The sequence below is a fragment of the Abramis brama genome (assembly GCF_963993115.1).
Source record: "Abramis brama genome assembly, chromosome: 22".
In the NCBI taxonomy this organism is placed as follows: Eukaryota; Metazoa; Chordata; class Actinopteri; order Cypriniformes; family Leuciscidae; genus Abramis; species Abramis brama.
Genome location: NC_139984.1, coordinates 19,701,482 through 19,725,776, shown reverse-complemented (window position 1 = coordinate 19,725,776; position 24,295 = coordinate 19,701,482). Strand labels below are relative to the sequence as shown.

Genomic DNA, 24,295 nt, shown 5'->3' with positions numbered 1-24,295 from the left:
AAAGTCACTCAGTGATCTCATACTTCTTATTAGTCATGTTGGAATGATTGTGTTTATAAGGTAAGCACATTAACACCACATAACCACACCACATACAACATAAGGTTGTAAATGGAAAGCGTTATTCAAACAATCATGGCGGAAGCAATTTATTGTTGTTTATATATGCACTACTGTTCAAATGTTTGGGGTCAGCAATATTTAAAGAATATGAATACTTTTATCCAGTATGGAATCATTAATTTGATAAAAAGTGAGAGTAAATACATTTAACATTACAAAAGATTGCAAATCAACAACAAAAAAATTGTTCATCAAATAATCCTAAAAATTGTACCAGTTTCCACAAAAATATTAATCAGCGCTACTGCTTTTGACATTGATAATAATAATAATAAATGTTTCTTGAGCTGCAAATCTGAATATTAGAATGATTTCTGAAGGATCAAAAGACACTGAAGACTGGAGTAATGATACTAAAAATTTAGCTTTGCCTTCACAGGAATAAATTACATTTTAAAAGATAAAACAAAAATAGATATTTTAAATTGTAATAATATGAACATAAGTCACTTGTTTCAAAAATATAAAAACTTTTGAAGGGTAGTGTAAATGTGTTGTAATAATAAATGTTGATGATACAATTTAGTTATTTGTGCACTGTTGATGAAGTAGAGCAATTTCACACTTAATGTGCATCTTTTGTCAAATTAGATCTGCCTTTGTCAGTTGGAGAAATATGACATTATCTTTTTTCTAGATCTCAACCAAAATAATTAATAATTCCATTTTCCAAACTCCAAACTTGAGTAGAAATTTTCCCAGCAGCATTTCTATGTTTACACTTCCTGTCTTGACAAGGAACTGAAAAGATTGAGCTATTGCAAAATGAGAATGGCAGAACAATGCCAGTACCTGGAAACGCCCTCTGAGCGAGCAGGGTTGGTTATTTGCAGATGCCTCCCTCTCCTCCTCCAGCCCTTGGCTGAAGTTGCCATCTTATCAGAAGGAATAAAGAGAGAGACGCAAAGACAAGGGAACACAATGACAATAGTAAAATGAAATGGGAATATACAGATAATGAAAAAAAAACACACACAAATAAGCACACAAACAGAAGACACCACAGACACAGGAAGATGGCATTAATAACTAAATCACACAACAGATCTTTGACTAACAAGCATCCATGCATGTTCACATGGTGAGATTTTAGAGTTAGCATGTCAAATTACACCATCGCTGGCAGTCGGTGGACATGAATACGGATATGATTATCATCTCAAATGCCATGCTGAGTGGACGCAGAGTGTGATGGGGAATGGGTTTGGGGAGGGGTGGCAGGGAGCAGATTTAAAGCCAGTTCATGGAAGAACAATCTCTGCACCATAACTTCTAAAACATTAGAGAGTAATAAACAGAAGTATGCCCCCATCCATCCACACTCACATGATTGCATTCATCTGTCAGACTCTAACATCACTCCCTAGAGAGCGGCAGTAATACCAGTCAGCATGTGTGAATAATCTACATCTACTGCGTGTTCATGGTGTGTTTACAGAAACACTGTATCATTCCAGTGACTATTTCTAGTTGATGGTCCTAAGGTGCTTTTCATGATACATAGCCCCACACACACACACACACACGCATGTTGAATATGTACAGTCTGTCAGGCTTGAATTGCTAAAAACTATTGCTTTAGACTGATGATATATTACATGTAGGCTCTGTTAGGAATGGCATACTACCATATATAACTTATACTAAGCAAGTATATTTTGCCCAGTATAAAATTTTTCAGTATTTATGGAGCATCCAGATGACTTAGATATGACATTTTCACCAAAATGTTTTGAATACAAGCAGAGAACAATACAAGGAATACTGTATCCCATCATACTTCTTATACTAAGTATTTATACTGTGCATAGAATGCAAATGTTCAGTTTTCATTCAATGAAATAATAATTTAAGCAATAAAATCTGCAAATTCTAACACTAATCTTTTTTGACTCATTACTTGATTAGACTGCCATTTGTACTACAAAATTAGATCATTTAACTTTTTATTCCCAACATGCCACTGAATGTACAAAAGTTTGGGGTATGCTCACCAAGACTGCATTTATTTAACCAAAAATACAGTAAAAACAGTAATATTGTGAAACATTATTACAATTTAAAATAGCGTAACTATTTAAATATATTTTAAAATGTGATTTCAAATATTTGCTAACAATGCAAGTCTTTACTGACACTTTTGGTCAATTTAACGCATCATTTGCTGAATAAAAGTGCTAGTTTCTAATTATTTCTACTACTTATTTCTTCTAACTCTTACTGACCCCAAACTTATGGTAATGAAATGTTGAAATGTTTATCAGTGCATACTGTGTATTTTTTAAACAAAAACTGTAAGGACAGCAGTATGCTAGTATTCCATTCCAAACAAACCCATGGACATGCAAAAAAATACAAGAAATAAAACCTTCTAAAAGTCTGCCCAGATAGGAAAGAACAGGATATGATCTAAAGTTCAGGGAGAAATAAAAATCTACGCTTATATGAAAAATGGATTGCTAGCATCTGAAAAATAGCTGTTCGATTTACTAGACATTAGAATGACTTACTTGCTAAAGCTTCAGTGAGTTAATTCATATAAATACAGTGTCAATGGTGCATAAAATATAAATTCAAAAATGTAATGAGGGCCAGATTAATTTCTCAGTATTAAAAAAAAGTTTGCAGCTGTTATTTTTGCATTAGAATGGACAGAAATTTAATTAGAGTGGGCATGATTAACAATATGTAGTATCTAGTATCACGCCTCTTCAATTCCTAAACAAATAAAAAATGAACAGGTGCAAACTTCAGAGTCTGGCCCATGTAACTTGTAAACAAGGGTGCTATTTCGCAACTGCAGGTGCTCTGGGTGAGTGAGGCAGGGTGCAGGAAGGTGAGGGACACGGGTGCCGCAATACTGCACTGCATACGCTGGGGATGGAGACTCAGATCCAGGTGCGACGCACAAGGGTCATCCCTCTTAGATTCTCTTTCCTTTCTACACTCCTCTGTTCTTACCCCTGGGTAACCCATGCAGACAAAACAAAAAGGAGGCTACAACATAAATGTTAATGTACAGCAGAACAATTCCTTTTAAACAAAAACTCAAGCAAGAAAAATGTATCGCTAGATGATGTAATGATATCAGTACAGACTAAGCAAAGCAACAACCACGTCACCATGGAAAGACTATTAGGATTAATAACTAATTATTAATTCTAACAGTATTTTTAGAAATTAAGAAATCCCTATCTAGCAAGGTAAGACTCAGCTATATTATTGGTTACATTAATTTTAATCTAAACATTTGTTTTAGGTCAGTGCCCACCCACATCCCTCACTCGCTCTCTCTTGCGTGCTTCCTATGGACACTACCTTGCTGGACTCTGGGCTTCTTGAACAAGCTGGCGGAGTGGCGCAGTTTGCATGCCCAGCTTTTGAATTTGCGAGTCCAGGATTTCTTGCTAACAGGATTTCTGATACTAGGACATGTCAGGTTTAGGCCAAAATATCCACCTCCTTCATTGTGCTGCTGCTGCTGCTGTCCAGGCCACAGTGGGATGGGCGACTGAGAAGAGGAAGGCAAAAGAACATCTCCAGGGAGGGAAGGGGGAGCCTGGACACAACATGTGAGCAACAGGAGGTGAACAAACATAAGATGTGAGAATAAATTCTCTCTGTCTTTATGAAAAAAAAAACACATTCTGACTAAAGTTTTTCTAATAAAAATAAGCAGTTTTTTTTAAATGATAAAAGATCATGACAAACTATTAATAAAGTTCTCTTTAAAAAGGCTTCATTTTCATTTCACGCGGACAGCTGTAATACCTGAAATTTCTGAATTAATTCAGAAATGAAAAAACATCCACACTATTGAAGGGATATATGAACTGCATTTAATGGGTTTTTGAATAAAATGGATTGGGGAAAAAAATTATTAGCTTCCTGCCACTGATCTGTTATAAACAACCCACTTACGCTTACTGATGTTTCACTGGGCACTTTCGGGGATCCAGGCTCCTGTGGAGGGGAAAGGAGGGAGCATGGAGGGGATGTAGAGGAGAAGGATGATGCAGGCTGTTGTTGCACGGCAGAAGGGATTGTTTCCTCCTCACCTGCTCTCTCCCGCTCTCCATCTGGAGAGGTGGAGGAAGAACGAGGGGTGGTGGAGGAGGTGGTGGAAGAGGTGGAGTGAGGGGAGGTGTCTGAGGAGGTGACAGGAGGTGGGGAGAACGTATAGGGGGGCTCTGAAGACTCATCAACTGCTGTGGAGGCTGCAGCAGATCCCGAGGGGGCAGGAGCAGGGCCGCCCGTGGAGCCACTTCCCAGAGCTGCCCCGCTGCCGCTGTGCTCCTGATACAGCAGAGTCCTCAGTTTTTCATCCAAAGTCTTGATTCGGTTGTCCACAAACTCGATTTTGGGCGGGCCTTCGCTGTCTGACTCGGCAACCGAGGAGGGCTGGGCAGGAGAGGGTGTGAATGTATGGGAGAGGGCGGGAAGAGTAGTTTCAGAGAGTGGGAGGGGTGGGAGAGAGATGTCCGAAGAGGGATGGGGTGGGGCGGAGTGGCTGACGGTGTCCTCACCAGTGGACAGCTCAGACTCCGCCTGCTGGACAGATGCCTGCTTCTGCACAGCCGGAGGCACTACGGTTTGTGCCAAAGGCATCATATCATGCGGTACCTGCTGAAGTAACATCTGCGTTTGCTCTGTGGAGAGCTGCTGCGGGATTACAGGCTGAAACTGAGCTCGAAGCTGTAGGGGATCCTGGGTCTGGAAGCAATGCTGAGGATGCATGGACAGCATCGTTAGGGCCGGTGTGGTTTCTTGAGACACATACTGTTCTACCGTGTGGTGTTGGATCTGCTCGGCATTGGCTGTTTGCTGGAGGCCATGTTGCTGCAAGAATGCGGTCTGTTGCATTGCTAGCTGTTGAGAATCAACATGTACTTGTTGGTGAGGGACCTGCTGAACTTGGGCAGCTGGAAGGCCTCCCTGCAAAGGGACCGTCTCCACTGGAATCGGCTGTGATAGTGCTTTTGACTCGCTAGGCTGGAGAATAGGTGGCTGTGGAGCAACCTGGAGCACTGGATGAGGTGTAATCTGTGGTTGCTGAGCCTGTTCGGTGGTGGCCATTACTAACTGTAGTGTCTGGGTCTCTTGAAGTATATCTGGTGTCTGTGAGGGTGCCATTTGGGTTTGAGCTAGCAATTTCTGTGATGGATCAGCGTAGGTCACCAGAGATGCTGGAGGGGTCCCATAAGCAGACAAGTTAGAGAGGGGCTGTTCACCCTCACCTTTAACTGCAGCATCTCCTTGTTCCACATTGGAGCCTGTGAGGGCTGCGACTGCAGGGAAAGGAGCGGCAGAGGTGCTAGAAGCCATGGCAGGGATTGAGCCAACAGTCAAGGTAGCAGAGGAGACTTGCTCTACTGTTGGCAAGGCAGAGGGCGTTATATCTTTTTGGGCAGCAATGGTCGAGGCTGACATGGATGCAGGGGCTGATACAGTAGAGACCAGAGGAGGGGATGCAGATATTGAAGAACTTGGGGAAGATGCTATCCCAGCAAAAGACTCTGAGCGCTGAGGGCTCTCATGATCTGATAATACATTAGACAAGAGTAGAAAATTCTTCAGATGTCATGCTAATTAATATCCATCTTATTAATTATCATCACTATATGGCTATCTTAGCTGAAATTAACAACAGAAATGTTGTAAACTCTCACTCAATCCATTTTAGTTTGGATTATGTAAGTAATTTCAATTTCAAATTTCACACCAGACAAAAAGTACTGTGCGTCACAGTGAATTCTATACCTTTCTCCATTTCTATGGACTTGGGAACTAGGCTCTCTCCCATTGGTGGGGAAGTGGAAGCTCCCTGGTTGGAGTGTGAGTCACGATGGCGAATGGTTTGGTTAATGAAGAATCGCCAGCGACCCACGGGGGAAGACTGAGGGGCTGAATCCACTTCGCAAATAGGAGAATAACACAGAACATTTATTTTGCTACTAACTGTAACAACAATGTAAAATTAAAAAAGTCTTGGTAAATATTTATTTTTTATTTTAATCAAGATAAAAAGACACCAAAGTTACAAAGACAATACAACTTTAATCCAAACTTTATTCTTCATTTTCATTTATGACAAGGTCAGAAGGTTATACACACTTGTTGCACTGGATGGGGTGCTCACATGGAGTTGCTCCAAGGACCCAGTCTGAGACAGGAAAAAAACTCATAAAATTAGCATTCAAAAATCAGTAAAAAGTAAAAAAAAAAGAAGAAAAAAAAAGAAAAGAAAAAATTAAAGACGTTTTTAGCAAGGACACATTACAGTTTTTTTTATCAAGTGACAGTAAAGACTTTAACATTAAATATAATTTTTAGTGAACAAATAAATGCTGTTCTTTTGATCTTTCCATTCATCAAAGAAAATCCTAAAAAAAAGTATCACAGTTTCCACAAAAATATTAAGCAGCACAACTGTTCAACTGTCAACATTGATTATCAAATCAGCATATTAGAAAGATTTCTCAACATTAATGTGACACTGAAGACTGGAGTAACGGCTACTGAAAATTCAGCTTTGCCATCACATGAATAAATTATAAAAATACATTAAAAAAAAAACCAACCTTATTTTAATTTGTAATGATATTTCAAAATAATAGTTTTTTTTACTGTATTTTTGATCAAATAAATGCAGCCTTGGTGAGCATAACATTTGAATGTTAGCATACATTCAATGGCATTTCAGAAACAAAAAATTAGGTTAGGGTTAGACCTGTGACTGAGTGCTAAGTATTCCTTGAGCTTTCTTCACTATAGCTCTCAGCTCCCCAACAAATTTCTCTTTCTCAGGCTCAAGGACAAAATCCTCCTCCACCTAAACAAAACACATTGAGAGGATATTATTTACCAGTGAAGACATACTTCAATGCAAAAGCAACAGGTCAAGATCAGCTATTACAAATTCACTTAATATGTTGCTTCTTAAGAAGCAAATGATTCACATAGCTGCTGAACATATTTCACCATGTAATCTGCAATGTCTTCAGGTGCATCTCCCTCAATGTCAAACTTGAATGTGACCATCTTGTTGCTGTGAGTCTCCAATTGACACTCTACCATGTTGTCCCCTGTTCCTGAGACCTACAACATAGACAGTGTTCATTATATATGATTCAATTAATTAAATTAAAAGTAAAGCTCAGAAATTATTATAAATATTGTGATTTACATACCTGCAACATGCTGAGTTGAAAATGAGTTTTTTCAGTCTTTTGACAGGATGATCTCCTCTGAGATTTTACCTTATCTAGTTTTCCACTGGCCCACAGCGATTGAGCCTCATCTCCATTGGCAGGAACAGAGCTGGATTTAATAAAATGTAAAAAAAAAAGAAAAAAAAAAGAAAAAAAAAAAGATCTGTTTGTGCACAGTTAAATGTATACCAAATATTTTTTTAAAGTACATAAACCTACTTACCCTGATGAGGAGCCCCTGTTGGCAGACTGATGTAGGCTCTCCTGTTTAGACAAGATAAAAGACACAAACAAACACACAGGAACCACAACATACCAACAGGAAAACAAAAAGAAAAACAAAACATCAGTTATGTAATGAGTTATGCAAATAATAAAACAAATAATAAAAAATTCCATAAGTAAAATGAAAGCAAAGTATTACACAATACTTTGTGTAAACCAAAAACAAAATAACTGTCCTGAATTCAAGAGACAAAAATTTGGTTTGATTTTTGTAAGTTAAACTTTGGTTTTGCAGGTGTTAAGATGTGTTAAGAAGTAGTGGGTCTTGCATCTCAAGTTAACAGAGTTAGAAGAGATGTTTGTTTGTCTTCTACCTTCATTAATCTGTTCTGCAGAACCTTCATATACACGTATATGGGTCACTTTTATATATTGCAATAAACTCGCTCACTGCTAATATGTTATATATTTGAAACTAATATAAAGTGCTTTTGTACCTGAGCAATGCCCAGCAATGCAGCATCACTTTCTGCCAGCGAGGTGGTGGGCAACACAGAGCCATTAGAGTCATGGGACTGTGAAGCATTGACGGTAGGAGGGGAATCAGGGATCATGTCAGCAGGCCTTGCCTGGTTTAGCTGTGCCTCTGCTGGGACAGGAATTTCTGAAACTGGGACAGTTGGTTGTAGGGCTGGGAGAGTGGCAGAGGGCTGTAGGGAAGAACGAGATGGACTTGGGGGGATTTGTGATGGTATAAAGGCAGCTTGGGAGTAATGAAGCTGCTCGAAACTCCCAGTAGCCTCTATGTGGGTCTGTGCCGGTGCATTTGAGTGTGTTTGTGACTGCATGGTAGTCTGTGTGTGTGTTTGAGCAGGAAGAGTTTGTTTCTGCTGGTTCTGGGGCAAGGGTGGTAGACACGAAACCACCTGACTGTACAGAGGTACCGTTCTAGCTTGGGTCTGAGGTACCTGACTGGGAGCAATGTTTACCGGGAGCATATGCTGGAGCACTGATTGAGGCTGACAAGGTTGTTGGTGGAGATCTTGTGGTAGAACAGCATTAGGGGGCAGAAGCTGCTGCACAGGTTGGGTCTGATGTTGATGGTGGAGCGGTTGCTGTTGCTGCACATGGTGGGCTTGAGGCAGCTGCTGCTCATGCTGTTGGGTAGCCTGAGGTTGCACTGGAGGCATGGGCTTCAAGACCGCCTGCATCGAGGCCACACTGACTGGATGTTGCTGAGCTTGGATGACTGGAGGAGCCTGCATTTGTGATTGGTTTGTCTGTTGTAAATAGCACTGCATTGATGAAGTGGCCATTGGGTTGATGGTAGGTGCATGTGACACCGGTGAAAGTACTGCTTGCTGATATTGCTGCACAGGTGGCTGTTGCTGTTGTTGTTGTTGTTGTTGTTGTTGTTTCACAGGTTGTGTGAGGTCTAGCTGAAGAGACTGAATGGTTTGCGGACCGACAGGTGCTTGAGCATATTGTGTGGGCATAAGTGTAGAAGCAGCCGGCACTGTAGAATGCACAAGAGGAGCAGGTGCAGGCGATCCTACCACGACTTGACACTGGAGAGAAGATGCAGCTTGAGGTGGTACCAATTGAGTTTGGGATGGAAGGGTTTGCCCTTGTGAGGCTATTTGTGTTGGAGTTGGTACAAACGAATGAATGGGTTGTGGTGTAGGAACTTGTGTTGGAGATGTGATTTGTTGGGTCGGTTGTGGAACTTGCAGCTGGCCTGCTTGAATATGGCCTCCAATTGACTGTGGTGCAGGATGACTTTGAGTCTGCAGGGGAATCTGACCATAAATTCCAGGGTCCCCTTGACTCTGGATTTGTACTTGCGCTGAAGGTTGAGCCGACATCTGAGGTGGTACCTGTTGCTGGATGAGTACTGGTGCTGGAACTTGACTAGGTATTTGAGCACTAACAATTTTTGGAACCGCTTGAACCAGGGTTGGAACTTGTAAATCTACCAGAGAAGGTCTATGCGATGCCTGGGGAAGGATGGCTTGTTGCTGCTGAATCAAGACCTGTTGCTGCTCAGTTTGTTGTTGAGAAAGATGAGGTTGTGGGGACATTATTTGTTGAGAGTGCTGCATTTGACTAATCTGCTGGACCATCTCAGGAGGCTGTGATTTCCCTAGGTGTGCCTGATCTACCAAAGCTGCATGTTGCTCTATATGCTGTTGCTGCATCAAAACTTGTTGCAGTTGTTTCTCGGCTTGTAGAGCTTGTTGTCGCTGTAATTCAATCTGGTGTTGTTGCATCAGAAGATGTTGCTGCATCTGTGACTCTCTCTGTTGTAGCAATGTCTGTTGTTGCTGCTCAGTCTGTTGTTGAAAAATCTGCTGCTGCAATTGTTGATCTGTCGGCTTCTGTAGTTGTGGCTGTTGCTGTAAAACATGTTGCTCTATCTGCTGAGGCTGCTGTTGCTGCTGGCGTAGTAAAGTTTGTTGCTGTTCAATGTGTGTCTGCTGTTGCATCTGCAGCAGTACCTTTTGATCTAACTTTTGCTGCTGCTGAATGAGTGCTTGCTGCTGCTGCTGTTGTTGCTGCTGTTTAAACAAAGCCTGCTGTTGCTGCTCCAACTGCTGCTGATGTAAAAGTGCTTGTTGCTGCTTTAACTGTAGTTGCTGCTGTTGTTGTAGCAAAGCTTGCTGTTCCAACTGTTGCTGCTGCAAAAGAGCCTGTTGTTGTTCACGTTGCTGCTGCTGCAATAGTGCTTGTTGTTGCTCCAGTTGCTGTTGCTGAAACAAAGCCTGTTGCTGTTGTCTTTGTTGTTCCACCTGTTGCTGTAAAATGGCTTTTTGCTGCTGTTCTATTTGTTTTTGTTGCTGTAATGCTTGCTGCTGTTGCTCAATCTGTTGCTGAACTGCCAAGTTTTGTTGTTGCTGCAGAAGAATTTGTTGTTGCTCAACTTGTTGTTGTTGTTGTGGCTGAATATAAACTTGTTGTTGTTGTTGATGTTGTTGCTCCATTTGATTTTGCAAAACAGCCTTCTGTTGCTGCTCAATTTGTTGCCTAATCAGAAGTTGCTGTTGTTGTTGCTCCGTCAATTGCAATGGCTGCTGGATTGTTTGAAGTACCGGTGGCTGTTGTACCATGGTTTTTATCATGCCCTGCTCTTGTGATTCAGCTATTTGTTGCACATAAACTTGCTGTGCCTGTTGTTGCTGAGTCTGGTGTTGATATTGTTCTACCGAAGATTGTTGTACTGACAGCTGATACTGCTGTATCACAATTTGTTGGGGTTTGCTTGGAGGTTGTTGTATGTACACCTGCTGTTGTAGCTCACTTTGCTGTGGATTGCACATTGTTGGCTGGTTCTGCTGTGGCAATGGGATATATGGCTGCTGAGATGCACTGGAATGTGGTGGCTGTTCCTGCAGAACCACCTGGGGTTGTTCTATGTTCTGTGGCTGTTGTAACAAAACGGCCATTTGTTGAACCTGGTCTGTCGGCTGTGGCAAGACCACAGTCTGGTGCTGCTGCTGCATTATATTTGCCTGCTTTTGTGGTGCTGCTTGCTGAATGTTCAGTTGCAGCGTTCCGGACAAATCTGACATCTCCTGATGTTGTATCTGAACAATAGTTTGCTTGGGCAAAACATCAGTAGGTTGAACAGGAGCAATACTAGTTTGGGTCTGCATGGGTGGCATGTTGTTGCTTGCTGATGCTATGGGTTCTCCAGCGGGGATGGAGGAAGTGAGGACAGTCATGGGTGCCTGGGGTGATACTGGGGGGATGTATGACTGCGACTGTACAAGAGAACTGTGAGGAGTAGAAGCATCAGTGGGTCGGGAGTGTAACATTTGCGAGGATGTAACATCTGTTGAGTATGGTGGAAGGGGCTGGTGGGAAAAACACATTTGGAAATTATTTGGGAAGGATGGATAGGCCAGATCATGGAGTTGGGTAGCAAGTAGTGGTGGGAGGAAGAAAAAGAGAGAGCGAAGCATTAGTGCACTTCATTAGCCATCCAAAGGAAACAAGACATTTTGGAAAGCAAAAGACATGAAACAACATTCTGCACGTGCAGTTATTAGGTTATTTTTAGACTGTTCATACTACGATCAATGCTGTTGTTTTTTGGTTATGCACCACCTCAGATCAGAGGCAGCTGTATTCCAAGAATGAAAAACATTACAGGTGGTGTTCAGATCAGACCAATCCACCATTAAAGCTGTCTTATACTAAATGCAATTTTGAGCATAAAAAAAAAGGTTTCAAATCAGATCAATGCATTCCTACTGGCAAATATTGTTTATATTGGCAAATATAGACCTTATTCAGAGCAGCGCCATGACAGGTATGAAAGCGAGGTTGTGAGGGATACTTACCTTGTTTTTAAAGGCATCCTCTGTAAAAAGCTGTATAAAGCCCCTAGATCACTACTAATTTTCCACAGATCATGTTGTCTGGATTTTTTTTTTTTGTCCACTGAGATGTCTTGGAAAGATATTTTTGCAGTGTTTTGTCAGCAGAAAAATACCAAAACATTAAATAACGGTACAACCCACTGAAGAGATGTACAGTATGTCTATCCCTCACAGCCTCGCTATCATTCTCGTTAAAAATCAGGATGGTGCTGCTGTGAATAAGGTCTACGCAGCAAGGGTTTTTGAATGACTGCAGCGCTTTCGTTCAGGTATGCTAACTTTTCACAGAGTTTGATGAAAACAAATGATACTTGATGTGAACAGCTGTGGGGCTATTTTTGCAGTCAGTTTGCTTTAATTCATTGTTTTGCACTTATCTGTATTCTTGACTTGACAAATGTCTTACTGTCTAGCACCATACAATTTTATATGACAATAAATTGAACTATGAATTATATTCTAGAAACAATTCATATTTACAATTCAAGGACTATATACAGCCAATACAACCATTATTTCTTTCAAATTATCAGCTCATTTGGTTCAGCATACAGTGAATTTCAACAACAAATATGTTCTCTGGACCAAACATTAAAAATGTAGGTCAGTGAACATCATGTAACTCAGCACATGACCTAAATCAAAGTCAGACTGCACAGATAGATATCTTAGGAAATTCAATTCAGTATTTCAGTAACACAGTGCCATGTCTATATATGGTCACTTATCCAAATATATGCTTTTTCTGTGCCATGTCTATATTTTGTCAAAGGCACATAACTTGAGGAGTGAAATACCCTAGCAGTCCCTCAACATATTCCTCTAAAATAACTTTTGACACTGAATGAACCAAGTCTCCCTGGATTGATTTGCTTTAGATAATAATTATCGTGTCCAGTGCAACAGTGAACTGAGTGAAGAGAAAAACACACAGCAAAGCTGGACACAAGGGAGACAATCACCTGAGAATATTGTTGAGGCACACTTAATGGGACCTGTGATGCCATAACGACTGGTTGAATGAAAGTCTGTGCCACAGGAATGTTAGGAGCCCCACCACCACTTTGGCCAATGGAAATGCCAGATATCCCACCATTCTGGCCAACAGGCACATTTGAAACCCCTCCGCTCTGACCAATAGGGAGCAGCTGGGGGTGAGATATAACCCCTGCTCCTTTCACTCTCTAAATAAAGGAAACAATTCTTATCTGACCAAAGAGTACATTCAGACAACAATTACTTTTTTTTACTGTATAACAAAGGTTTCAAATGAGCAAGAATGGTGGAGATTTAGCAGCAGGGGATGTATGGTACTAGATAAGTAAATTGTTTCTGAAGTAGTGGTACTTACAGATGTGCCAGTGGGGTAACTGGTTTGAGCATGAGCACATGGGTTCCCTGACTCAGGTACGGAAAAGGCTTGGCTTTGTCCACTGACAGCAGGCAGACTCTCACCCTCTGAATATGGAAAAGTAGACTGCCAAATCAACATTTATACACCAATTTGGGACAAATAATAGTTACAAGTGCCTGTTATATCGTGTTAATAAGATTGTGATTCTAAATTAATTGTGCACCTGTGAAGCCCAATGCAGTCCCTTGCTGTTGGACATGCTGGTCTACTTCTGGCAGCTCCTCTGCCTCTCCATGACCCCCAGCAGCTCCTGTGCCCTGTGAGGAGGTGGTGCAGGAAGGATGAACATAGGAAAAGGAGGAGGTAAGGACTGTGGAGTCACGGCGGTCATCAAGACTTTGTTGTTGTTGCTGCTGAAGGAGCTGCTGTTGTCGCCGTTCACGGGACTTCTTAATTAGAGTCACCCTGTCTCTAATGGACTTCCCCACCACCTTAGCATCACTTTCATGGAAAAAGCCAGACTTCACCTATAAAAAAGCAATAGAAATGGAGAATTAATAAAAAAAAAGAGACAAGTTGTCTTAAAGAGATAGTTCACCCAAAAATAAAAACTGTCATAGTTTACATTGTTTTCATGTCATTCTAAACTTGATGCAAAAGCATCAAACAGAAAATGTAAAAAATAAAAAAAATAAAAAATCAGATGTTTTTGCCATTCGCTCCAGTCTTCTTTGACTGTGGTTTTATTGAAAAGAACAGAAGTGAATGATATTTAGTTTTATAAAAGAAAAAAAGAAAAATTTTGTGTTCTAAACAAAAGTCAAACATGTTTGGAATGACATGAGGACAGTATTTCCATTTTTAGGTTGAACTGTTCATTAAAATACAATAAATAGCACAAATTGTAGTTTCCATTATTTCTGTTTTTACAGATTTTCCTCCTATCTGTTTCTCACCATCTCCAGTGCAACTTCTTCGGCACTGTCATTCTCCAGGTCATAGCTGAACTCGATGGCCTCATTGTCCTTGTGCTTGCCTTTGAGTTTCTTTGGATCTTCAACCCAGATGCGCAGGGCCAGGCAGTCTTTGCAGCCACTATCTTCCTCTGCAAGCTCCACACGCACGCCGGTGTCCTCCGCAAAGAAGGCATGATTTAGAAGGTCCTTCACCGAGAGCCTAAGGGTGAAAAGAGTGAATTTAGATCACTTTGCATTCTTGCTTTACTTACACAAGAACTTCAACCATTTAAGTGCTTACCGCTCTAATCGGTTTTGGCGAATACAGCCCTCAATGATTTCTTTTACCTCAGGGTCATTTACTTTGTCAAAACTGGCAGGCTTGATACCCTGCATAGAGAGAAAATGTAGTGTGTTAATCCCCCACATGATTGTCAGAACACCTGGATGCTAGTATGTGCATACAAAAATAGTGTGTTTAAATAATAATAATAAAAACAATAGGGTGAATTCACTAAGAATTAACTTTGCCTGATGAGAGTGATGTTTATTTGTGAATCTTTGCTAAACAATATGCCTGGCTCACTTACCAATATTGTATTAATATTGCAATAATTTAGTGAATTCACCCAATAATAATCTACAAATCAAGAGTCATACATAGACTTACACTGGTGACTTTGCGGTAGATCTGTGCAGCATTTTGGCATTCTGAATATGGGTACTCTGAGGTAGCCATTTCTAGCATGCACATGCCAAAGGCATAGACATCTACTGACTCATCATAGTGCTCCTCGTACATCTCTGGGGCCATGAATTCCGGAGTACCTAAGAAACCAATACAACATTCATTTGACATCCTATCTCTTTTGGCATCTGTTTGTCATTTTTGCTATCTTTGTCTTCTGTTGCTATGATTAAGAACAACTACTTTTTTCCTTGACAACAGCCAATCAATGCACAAATAGTCACAACAATTTCTGAAGCCTATAAATGTGCATGTTTGAGACTTTTTTTTAATCTCAAACAAGCCTAAACGAGTGTAAATCATTTCCCTCAGATTCAACTGCAAAACACAAGTATATAACCTTTAAAACAATCAAGAAGGCTTGATCTCACAATTACTGAAATTCAAATGAAGGATTTTAGCCGCTGCAAGCAGAAATCATCATCTATGCAGCACCCCAGTGCTTTCACGAATCTTGCTAATCATGACAGCCTTTGCAGCGACCTCTATCTTAGACTTCAATAATTGACTACTTTTTTCCAAATATGCTGCTGCTGGGAGTGTTCAGGTTTACCTTGTTAAAAAGAGCAATGCTATAAATTCGAAATGTTGCTTCCTTTATTATGTTTGTACTAATGTGAATATCTGGTGTGCTAACTTTCTTCTCTTTCTTGCACATTGTGCGCACATAAAAACGTCAGTACCTATTGATTTTTTAAATATTTGCTGAGAAGAAAGTTCTTATTTCTATTGCACATATTGTGGTCAATAATGTGGAACAGTGCTCTTTAGTTAGCTCCAACATGGCATTACAAGTTAAGATAGCTAAAGAGCAAAGGAAGCAAGAATACCTTTTCTTGGATCCTTGACAGTAGGGCTTGGCGATAAAACGAAAAAGATAATTATCACAATATAATTTTCCTTGATAAACGTATAACAAAAGTTTGATAAGTGTTTGATATAATGTTTATGCAGGATGCAAATAATGCTGCGCATGCGTTGCAGAACATCGCACTGGTGCCAATACCAATTTGCCTAACTGATAAGCGCCCTCATTTCCGTTTCATCTGAGAAACATTAAACAGTAAACGTGCCAAAAGTGGAATGAAACAGAGCTGCTCGTTTGAACCGCGCCACACAGAACATTTATCAGCTTGGCTCAAAACACACTGCAGTGAGCTTAGAGCGAATGTATTTACTCGCGCTGACCATCTCGATCACTTGCCCACTAAACAGCGCTGCGAGATCCATTGAGAAGCGTTCGAGTTCGGTGCAGAGTTCTCCCATACAAATCACAAATCAAATGCCTTGTGATTTAAACTAGTTTAAAGCCAGATGAAAATTTCAGCGCCAATATTTTTGCCAACGCTGACGCATAAAACAGGAGAAACGTTGAGCCACAACAAAAAGCTTTTCACAAGTCGCCAACATTTACCATTATTTACAGTAGTAACACTAACTGAAACCATGGTATTCTGGAATGAATGTAGTTTATTCATATTGATTTTTATAATACTATTAATGTAGACACTGAATGTAGGCTATTAAAGGAGTAATGGAATATAATTACAGGATTTTTTGTTATTAAGTTATAGTAGCAGTTAAGCAGTTTTTGTGCATTTGTATAATACTAAATGTCTTTAGGCTACTGTTTTTCATAACAAATACCATAGACACAATATAGTTACTATTTACCATGGTAGTAAGGGTCCAATGTGTGTTTTTTCCCTGTGGTTGACATGGTCTAAATGCTAGGTGTGTTGAAATTAATCGTTGCATCGATGCATCGCAATGCAGATGTGGACGAGTAATAGACCATAATCGATTATAGTCTACTGCCGTTTATCTGACGTCATTCGTCACATACGTGCTTCTCTCGCTAGCGTAAAATGGCGGAGGGTAGGCGAAAAAAAAAGTGACAAATAAAAAATGCACCCATTTAAAAATTTACAGCGATCCTGTCGAATCGAATCGTTGACATGCTAATCATAATCGAATTGAATCGTGAGACGAGTGACGATTCACACCACTACTAAATACTATGCAAAACATAATTTTACCCAATAAAAATGAGGTTGTTACAATTTTTACAGATGTTTTTTTTTTTTTTAATGAACATAAATTTACATCTGCATCCAAACTCAAGTTACTGTACAATCGCCCAGCCCTACTTGATAGTCATCGTAATTACAGCCACCAGTGTGGAAGACCTGCACCCATTCAGGAAAAGTGTCTCACCAAAAGGCTATAAAGGAGTCCATCACATATCAAAGAATAGCTTCTACTATACACAGGAAACTAAAAAAAAGTAACAGACCTATGACACTCTTGGCAAAAGATGTCCGCATGAGGGTGGCAAGGCCCAGGTCACCAATTTTCACTGATCCGGTTGGACCTGTGATGAAGATATTGTCACACTTGAGGTCACGGTGCACAATGGGTGGCGTACGTGTGTGTAGGAACTGAAGACCCTTTAGGATTTGCCTGCACCAGCTGCGTAGAACCTTGGGCTTCATCACCTTAAAGCGCTTAAGGTACCTGAAGCACAGGAAAAACAGTCATGAGATCATAATAAAGTAAGAAGTTTGCAAACTTACTGGATGTTGATCAATTGATAAATAGAATGAATCTTGGCAGCAACAGCCTTAAAAAAAAAAAAAAAAAAAGAGTAACATTTTGCACGTATACCAGAAAAAGCTGACAAGTAGGCCAGATTTACAAACAAATTGAATAGGATAATGACGGAATATGGTGCAAAACATTGATCGTTTACAGCCAGGACCGTAGCTGGGGTATCTGGGGCCCTGGTGCAGGTTGTTGGCCCCCTTGAAATTGGGTTTCTGATGGGGTGCTGGTGGGAGGGGTTGGGGGTTAGTTTCATCCCCATGATATCGTGTTACAGCGGGGGAGAGGGTGTTGTCCCCCTCGGTTGAAATCGTGTTCCAGGGGGCTATTGTCCCAAATTATTCTATATCTTCTGGTGCGTCCTAATTCGCATACTATCCGTCCTAAATAGTATTCGAAAATAGAATTAGTACATCCCAAATCGTAGTATGTTGAAATGAGTGTTCCAAAGATACCCGGATGGTCTACTATTTCCGGTCAGAATCCGAAGTGCAGATCGATGCACACTCTAATGGCTAATATTGCCCACAACCCATCGCGCGTTGGACGAGGATTCGGTTAGAACTACAAACACGAGTCAAAAGTGTTAAAAAACTACAGACATGGAGGACGCGCGAGTCTGGCGGTTATGTAGAGAGGTTTAGATAAAGGGGTTTGAGTGATTAATTATCATTATCTAACCTGACGAAAATGTATTTATTCAATGTTGTCTACATTATATTGCATCTGCAGATGCATTGTGAACTTTTGTAAAGGTATGTTTAGCCATTAACTTTTAAATGCATCATTATATTCAAACTGCAAGCACACGAGGAGAGTCTCCGCATGAAAGACCCACGACTGGCAGATAAACGTGCAAATACATTTCTCTCCGAAACGGTAGGAAATTAAATTAGATTGAATGGAGGATTTTAACTGTGACAAGATGATTGACAGGGCAGTTTGCAGTGACAGGATGCATGCGACAGATCTGTCCGTTAAGTAGTATGTCCCAAAGCTTGCCTACTCTTTTGCTACACACTCAAAAGTATGTACTTTTTCTTCACAAAAAGAGTACATACTTTTAGGGCGTAGTATAAGTAGGCGAATTGGGACGCAGCATTCATCTTTATTTAAATTATTTTATATCATTGTTATATCAATACCATTTTTGATACCACAGGGAAAACTGCCATATATACTGCCATACAGATAATTTGTAATACATACAGGAGGTACATACAGCACAGGGAGGCTTTATTTGAAACGTTGAACTGTTTCCAAAAAAAAAAAAAAAGACAAGTAAACTGTCAGTGATGAAATAAGAAAAAATAAACAATAGAATAAAGAGAAAACTTAAATAAACATGGTTTTAAGGTGGGTCTAACAGCAGTATTCAGGTAAGAAATACTACAGAAATCAAAGTAATCAAATTTAAAATAACACTGGATAATTTTTTTGAGTATGTACTCAAGTATGTACTTTTGCTCGGAAAAAAGGACATTTTGACATTATTTTGTATGTATTTGATAGTTTAAGGAGGATAATAAGCCACGAAAAAGAAGTCAATTTGGTACTTGCAAGCTGTTTAAGAAGCAGCTTTATGAGAGAGCGAAACCTGCGGGAATGACTAAAATTATGCACAATACCCGCAACACAGCCGAAATTCAGGACATGTAAAACCAACACTATTCAACCCAATTCAACAGGAGTGTGTGTGTCAAACTTTCAATTCGCCGCCGGAGAGAAGGGAGAGTGAGAATGCACAGCTGGTATCTACAGTGAGGAAAATAAGTATTTGAACACCCTGCTATTTTGCAAGTTCTCCCACTTAGAAATCATGGAGGGGTCTGAAATTGTCATCGTAGGTGCATGTCCACTGTGAGAGACATCATCTAAAAAAAAAAAATCCAGTAATCACAATGTATGATTTTTTAACTATTTATTTGTATGATACAGCTGCAAATAAGTATTTGAACACCTGAGAAAATCAATGTTAATATTTGGTACAGTAGCCTTTGTTTGCAATTACAGAGGTCAAATGTTTCCTGTAGTTTTTCACCAGGTTTGCACACACTGCAGGAGGGATTTTGGCCCACTCCTCCACACAGATCTTCTCTAGATCAGTCAGGTTTCTGGGCTGTCGCTGAGAAACATGGAGTTTGAGCTCCCTCCAAAGATTCTCTATTGGGTTTAGGTCTGGAGACTGGCTAGGTCACGCCAGAACCTTGATATGCTTCTTACAGAGCCACTCCTTGGTTATCCTGGCTGTGTGTTTCGGGACATTGTCATGTTGGAAGACCCAGCCTCGACCCATCTTCAATGCTCTAACTGAGGGAAGGAGGTTGTTCCCCAAAATCTCGCAATACATGGCCCCGGTCATCCTCTCCTTAATACAGTGCAGTCGCCCTGTCCCATGTGCAGAAAAACACCCCCAAAGCATGATGCTACCACCCCCATGCTTCACAGTAGGGATGGTGTTCTTGGGATGGTACTCATCATTCTTCTTCCTCCAAACACGTTTAGTGGAATTATGACCAAAAAGTTCTATTTTGGTCTCATCTGACCACATGACTTTCTCCCATGACTCCTCTGGATCATCCAAATGGTAATTGGCAAACTTAAGACGGGCCTTGACATGTGCTGGTTTAAGCAGGGGAACCTTCCGTGCCATGCATGATTTCAAACCATGACGTCTTAGTGTATTACCAACAGTAACCTTGGAAACGGTGGTCCCAGCTCTTTTCAGGTCATTGACCAGCTCCTCCCGTGTAGTTCTGGGCTGATTTCTCACCTTTCATAGGATCATTGAGACCCCACGAGGTGAGATCTTGCATGGAGCCCCAGTCCGAGGGAGATTGACAGTCATGTTTAGCTTCTTCCATTTTCGAATGATTGCTCCAACAGTGGACCTTTTTTCACCAAGCTGCTTGGCAATTTCCCCGTAGCCCTTTCCAGCCTTGTGGAGGTGTACAATTTTGTCTCTAGTGTCTTTGGACAGCTCTTTGGTCTTGGCCATGTTAGTAGTTGGATTCTTACTGATTGTATGGGGTGGACAGATGTCTTTATGCAGCTAACGACCTCAAACAGGTGCATCTAATTTAGGATAATAAATGGAGTGGAGGTGGACATTTTAAAGGCAGACTAACAGGTATTTGAGGGTCAGAATTCTAGCTGATAGACAGGTGTTCAAATACTTATTTGCAGCTGTATCATACAAATAAATAGTTAAAAAATCATATATTGTGATTTCTGGATTTTTTTTTTTTTAGATTATGTCTCTCACAGTGGACATGCACCTATGATGAAAATTTCAGACCCCTCCATGATTTCCAAGTGGGAGAACTTGCAAAATAGCAGGGTGTTCAAATACTTATTTTCCTCACTGTATGTATCGATACCGCAGAAAAGGAGTAGGCCTATTGGAACCGTTTCAGATATTTCAGAATCGATACTTATCGAAATATCTATATTTTTGACAACACTACTATCAATCTATCTATCTATCTATCTATCTATCTATACACACAATTCACAACATAATATTATCATATTTATTATATTCATATTAATATATTCAATTACAAAGAGATAAAAATACAAATGTAATGATACACACGTTTTGAGTGTTCCAGATGTCATGAGCTCAGTCACTAGGACGATGCACTTCTTGCCTCTAAGAACAGACTCCCAGGAGTCATAGAAACGCACAATGTTGGGGTGCTGTAGACCCTTCAGCATTTCAGCCTCCTCTTTAAACCGCTGCTGCTCCGCCTTGGTCAGCTTTCGATCCTGACACATAAACAAGCACAAAACATTAAATACAGTATTATATGTAAAATACAGTCTGTAATGATTTAAAATTCCATTAAATTGGTTTAACTCTTGCTGGTCTAAATCTTCACTTCACAATAAAAACTTAAAATCCCACTGACTGGGATAGAAAGAGGAAAAAAGCAGATTAACTAAACCACAGACATGTCTGAACCAATTATGACTGTACTTTTGATCATAAATGAAATGCAGTAAGAAATGGAACAGCTCTTGATTCAACATCCTCTTCATGAAAGATATAATTATGTCCACACCCAAAAGTGCTCTCGACTGTCCTATTAATCATGTTAATGACCAAGTCATAAATATTACTAACTATTCTGTGATTTCATATAAATGTGATTTAAATTATCACAGCAAAGTACTCATAAATTATATTGTATTGCCTCATTAATTATGAATGTCAGCATACCATGATAGCACAGCACACATCCATTCACTTGCTGCTGAGAGAAAATGAGTTCCCCTTTAAAAAATGTGCTGCGAGAGAGGAATGTTCAAAGCTTTGTATCCATTCAGTTTTACTGCAAGAATGTAACCCTCCCAAATATGCAACGTTATGTCGGTCATCAGCGAATCTGCCATCTTTGGTGGTTTCAATACAGCACTGTGGCAGGTGGGGTGAAGGGAGAGATATTTGGAGGTGTATTCCGACGGCTGATGATGATCACAGCAAAACGCTTGGTTCACCATTGGCGCATACACTCAGCACAACTTCATAGACAGTACACTACCAATCAATGGTCACCAGGTGGCGCTGGCAAAAAGGAGATGTGTGACAAGGAGGCAACTCCCAGCATTAGCCTAAAAATCACATTTCAGCCACAGCGGCCACCATGGCCAGATTGCCCCAGTGTGGCGGATGTTGATTAAATCCCTTCGCTGGCACACAGTTGGGGGAAAATGCCACACTGCCAACACCAAGCACACACTCACTCCACTGACGAACAGCACACACGCTTATGCAGACATGCAACATTGCATGATTAACTATGCTCACTCTGAGCAACCCCACGATACTAATAAAACAATATTAATGCATCAAGGCTTCGTCAAATATAATGCATTCGTTTTTAAAGAAACAGTTTGCCTAAAAGTGAATATTCTGTAATCATTTACTCACCCTTTAGTCAGTCTAAACCTGTATGACTTTCTTTCTTCTGTGGAACACAAAAGAAGATATTTTGAAGAATGTTTCAAATGTCTGTCCATACAATGAAAGTCAATGGGGACTAAAACTACATTGGACCCCTATGACTTCCATTACATGGACAAAAAACACTAAAACATTTCTTATAAAACATCATATTTTGTGTTTCTCAGAAAAATAAATTAAATCAAGTTTTGAAACAACATGAGGGTGAATAAATTGTGACAGAATGTTCATTTTTTTGGATGAACTATACCTTTAAGACAAGCTGTTCTTTGTCTCTTTTCTCCACTAAATCTGAACAGATGTTAAAACAAGCACCCAAAAAAGGCTTGTAATCTTTAATCTGCAAGATGATGAAACATCTCTCCGGTTTCTGATTTCATAGACAAAAAAATATATATCGTCTGTCTAACTGTGATAATCTACATTTGGTTCTCAATGGTCATTTGGTACATGTATATTAATACAAAAGAAGTATTGAGATTCATTGGCTTTCTGAGTGTTTGTCTGTGTGACCTACATGGATAAAATAAATCAAAGATGTCTGGGTCAAAGGCCACAACAATAGTTACGTAAGCAACAGTAAAATAAACAACCAAATAAAAGCAAAGAATTCCAGCTTTCACAGCTCAGCAAACTCACTGCATGAGATTTATGAGACATAATCTTACTTTCATTTCTGTAAACAACTTTGCAATGGCCTGCTGTCTATGTATCAACAAAGAGGGCTAATTTCGGGAGGTCGTTTTGTGGCATACAATCTGATTTGCCATGTAATGAGGTTTTTCTCTCGTTAAACTTTCACCTGTATATCATGTCATCCTCTCTCCTCTGCTCCCTCCTTCTCTCTTAAGCAATCAACTACCTAGATGTTACTTTGAGGAAGTATTCTGTGGAAGCTGAGGCCTCTTGTTTTCTTTTCCTCCTTTCTATGCCAGTAAGTAATGCGTAGGCTCAAAACCAATCGGCCCGCAGAACCGTGACCAAAGCGCTGCATAATCCAAACACCAGTCATTCACAAAATGTTTTGCATACATTAGCGTTCAAAAGTTTGGGGTCAGAGTTTATTTGTAAAGACATTCATACTTTTATTCAGCAAAGGTGCATTATAAATGTCTTTAGTGTCACTTTTGACCATTTTAATGTTACAAAGATTTATATTTAAAATAAATGCTGTTCTTTTGAACTTTCTTTACATCAACTTTCTATTCATTCAAGAAACCTGAAAAAAAAAGTAAAAGTTTCCACACAAAAAGAGAAAGTTAAGCAGCACAACTGTTTTCAACATTGAATCATTGATAATAAGAAATATTTCTTGAGCACCAAATCAGCATATTAGAATGATTTCTGAAGGATTAGCCTATGTGGCGTTGAAGACTGGAGTTTTATATTGTAATAATATTATTTCACAATATTACCATTTGTATTGATCAAAAAATGCAGAATGGTGAGCATAAGGGACTTCTTTCAAAAGCATTTTTTTTTAAATCAACCTCAAACTTCACTTATCACCTTCTGCATTTAGCTAATTTGAAAATGCTATATATATATATATATATATATATATATATATATATATATATATACATACACACACACACCCACGTCTGCTTTGATCAAACAATCAAAACAGAACAAAATTCTGCAGTAGTATTTTCTGTGTAGATTCTATGTGGTGTTAAATGCTCCTGTGTATGCTTGTTTGTACAGTGCAAGCATACTTTTT

At 39.8% G+C, this 24,295-nt stretch overlaps 1 protein-coding gene across 7 annotated transcripts in view; it reads right to left on the bottom strand.

Annotated features, from left to right (window-relative positions):
* The window catches only part of wnk3 (WNK lysine deficient protein kinase 3), a 55,238-nt gene that overhangs the window by 6,159 nt on the left and 24,784 nt on the right, over positions 1-24,295 (bottom strand). For 2 of the 7 annotated variants that reach the window (XM_084098188.1, XM_084098190.1), the window contains exons 3-21: positions 21,202-21,374; positions 17,296-17,516; positions 14,922-15,079; positions 14,553-14,641; positions 14,252-14,471; positions 13,519-13,822; positions 13,293-13,399; positions 12,904-13,125; positions 8,057-11,413; positions 7,558-7,598; positions 7,314-7,443; positions 7,105-7,221; positions 6,854-6,955; positions 6,238-6,286; positions 5,884-6,036; positions 4,045-5,663; positions 3,442-3,682; positions 2,997-3,086; positions 916-998 (exon numbers count right to left, since the gene is read on the bottom strand). In XM_084098188.1, coding sequence (XP_083954314.1) covers positions 916-998; positions 2,997-3,086; positions 3,442-3,682; positions 4,045-5,663; positions 5,884-6,036; positions 6,238-6,286; positions 6,854-6,955; positions 7,105-7,221; positions 7,314-7,443; positions 7,558-7,598; positions 8,057-11,413; positions 12,904-13,125; positions 13,293-13,399; positions 13,519-13,822; positions 14,252-14,471; positions 14,553-14,641; positions 14,922-15,079; positions 17,296-17,516; positions 21,202-21,374 — 7,476 coding nt within the window. The remainder of the gene's footprint in view (positions 1-915; positions 999-2,996; positions 3,087-3,441; positions 3,683-4,044; positions 5,664-5,883; positions 6,037-6,237; positions 6,287-6,853; positions 6,956-7,104; positions 7,222-7,313; positions 7,444-7,557; positions 7,599-8,056; positions 11,414-12,903; positions 13,126-13,292; positions 13,400-13,518; positions 13,823-14,251; positions 14,472-14,552; positions 14,642-14,921; positions 15,080-17,295; positions 17,517-21,201; positions 21,375-24,295) is intronic. The other 5 variants (XM_084098193.1, XM_084098194.1, XM_084098191.1 and 2 more) reach the window with 4 other exon arrangements.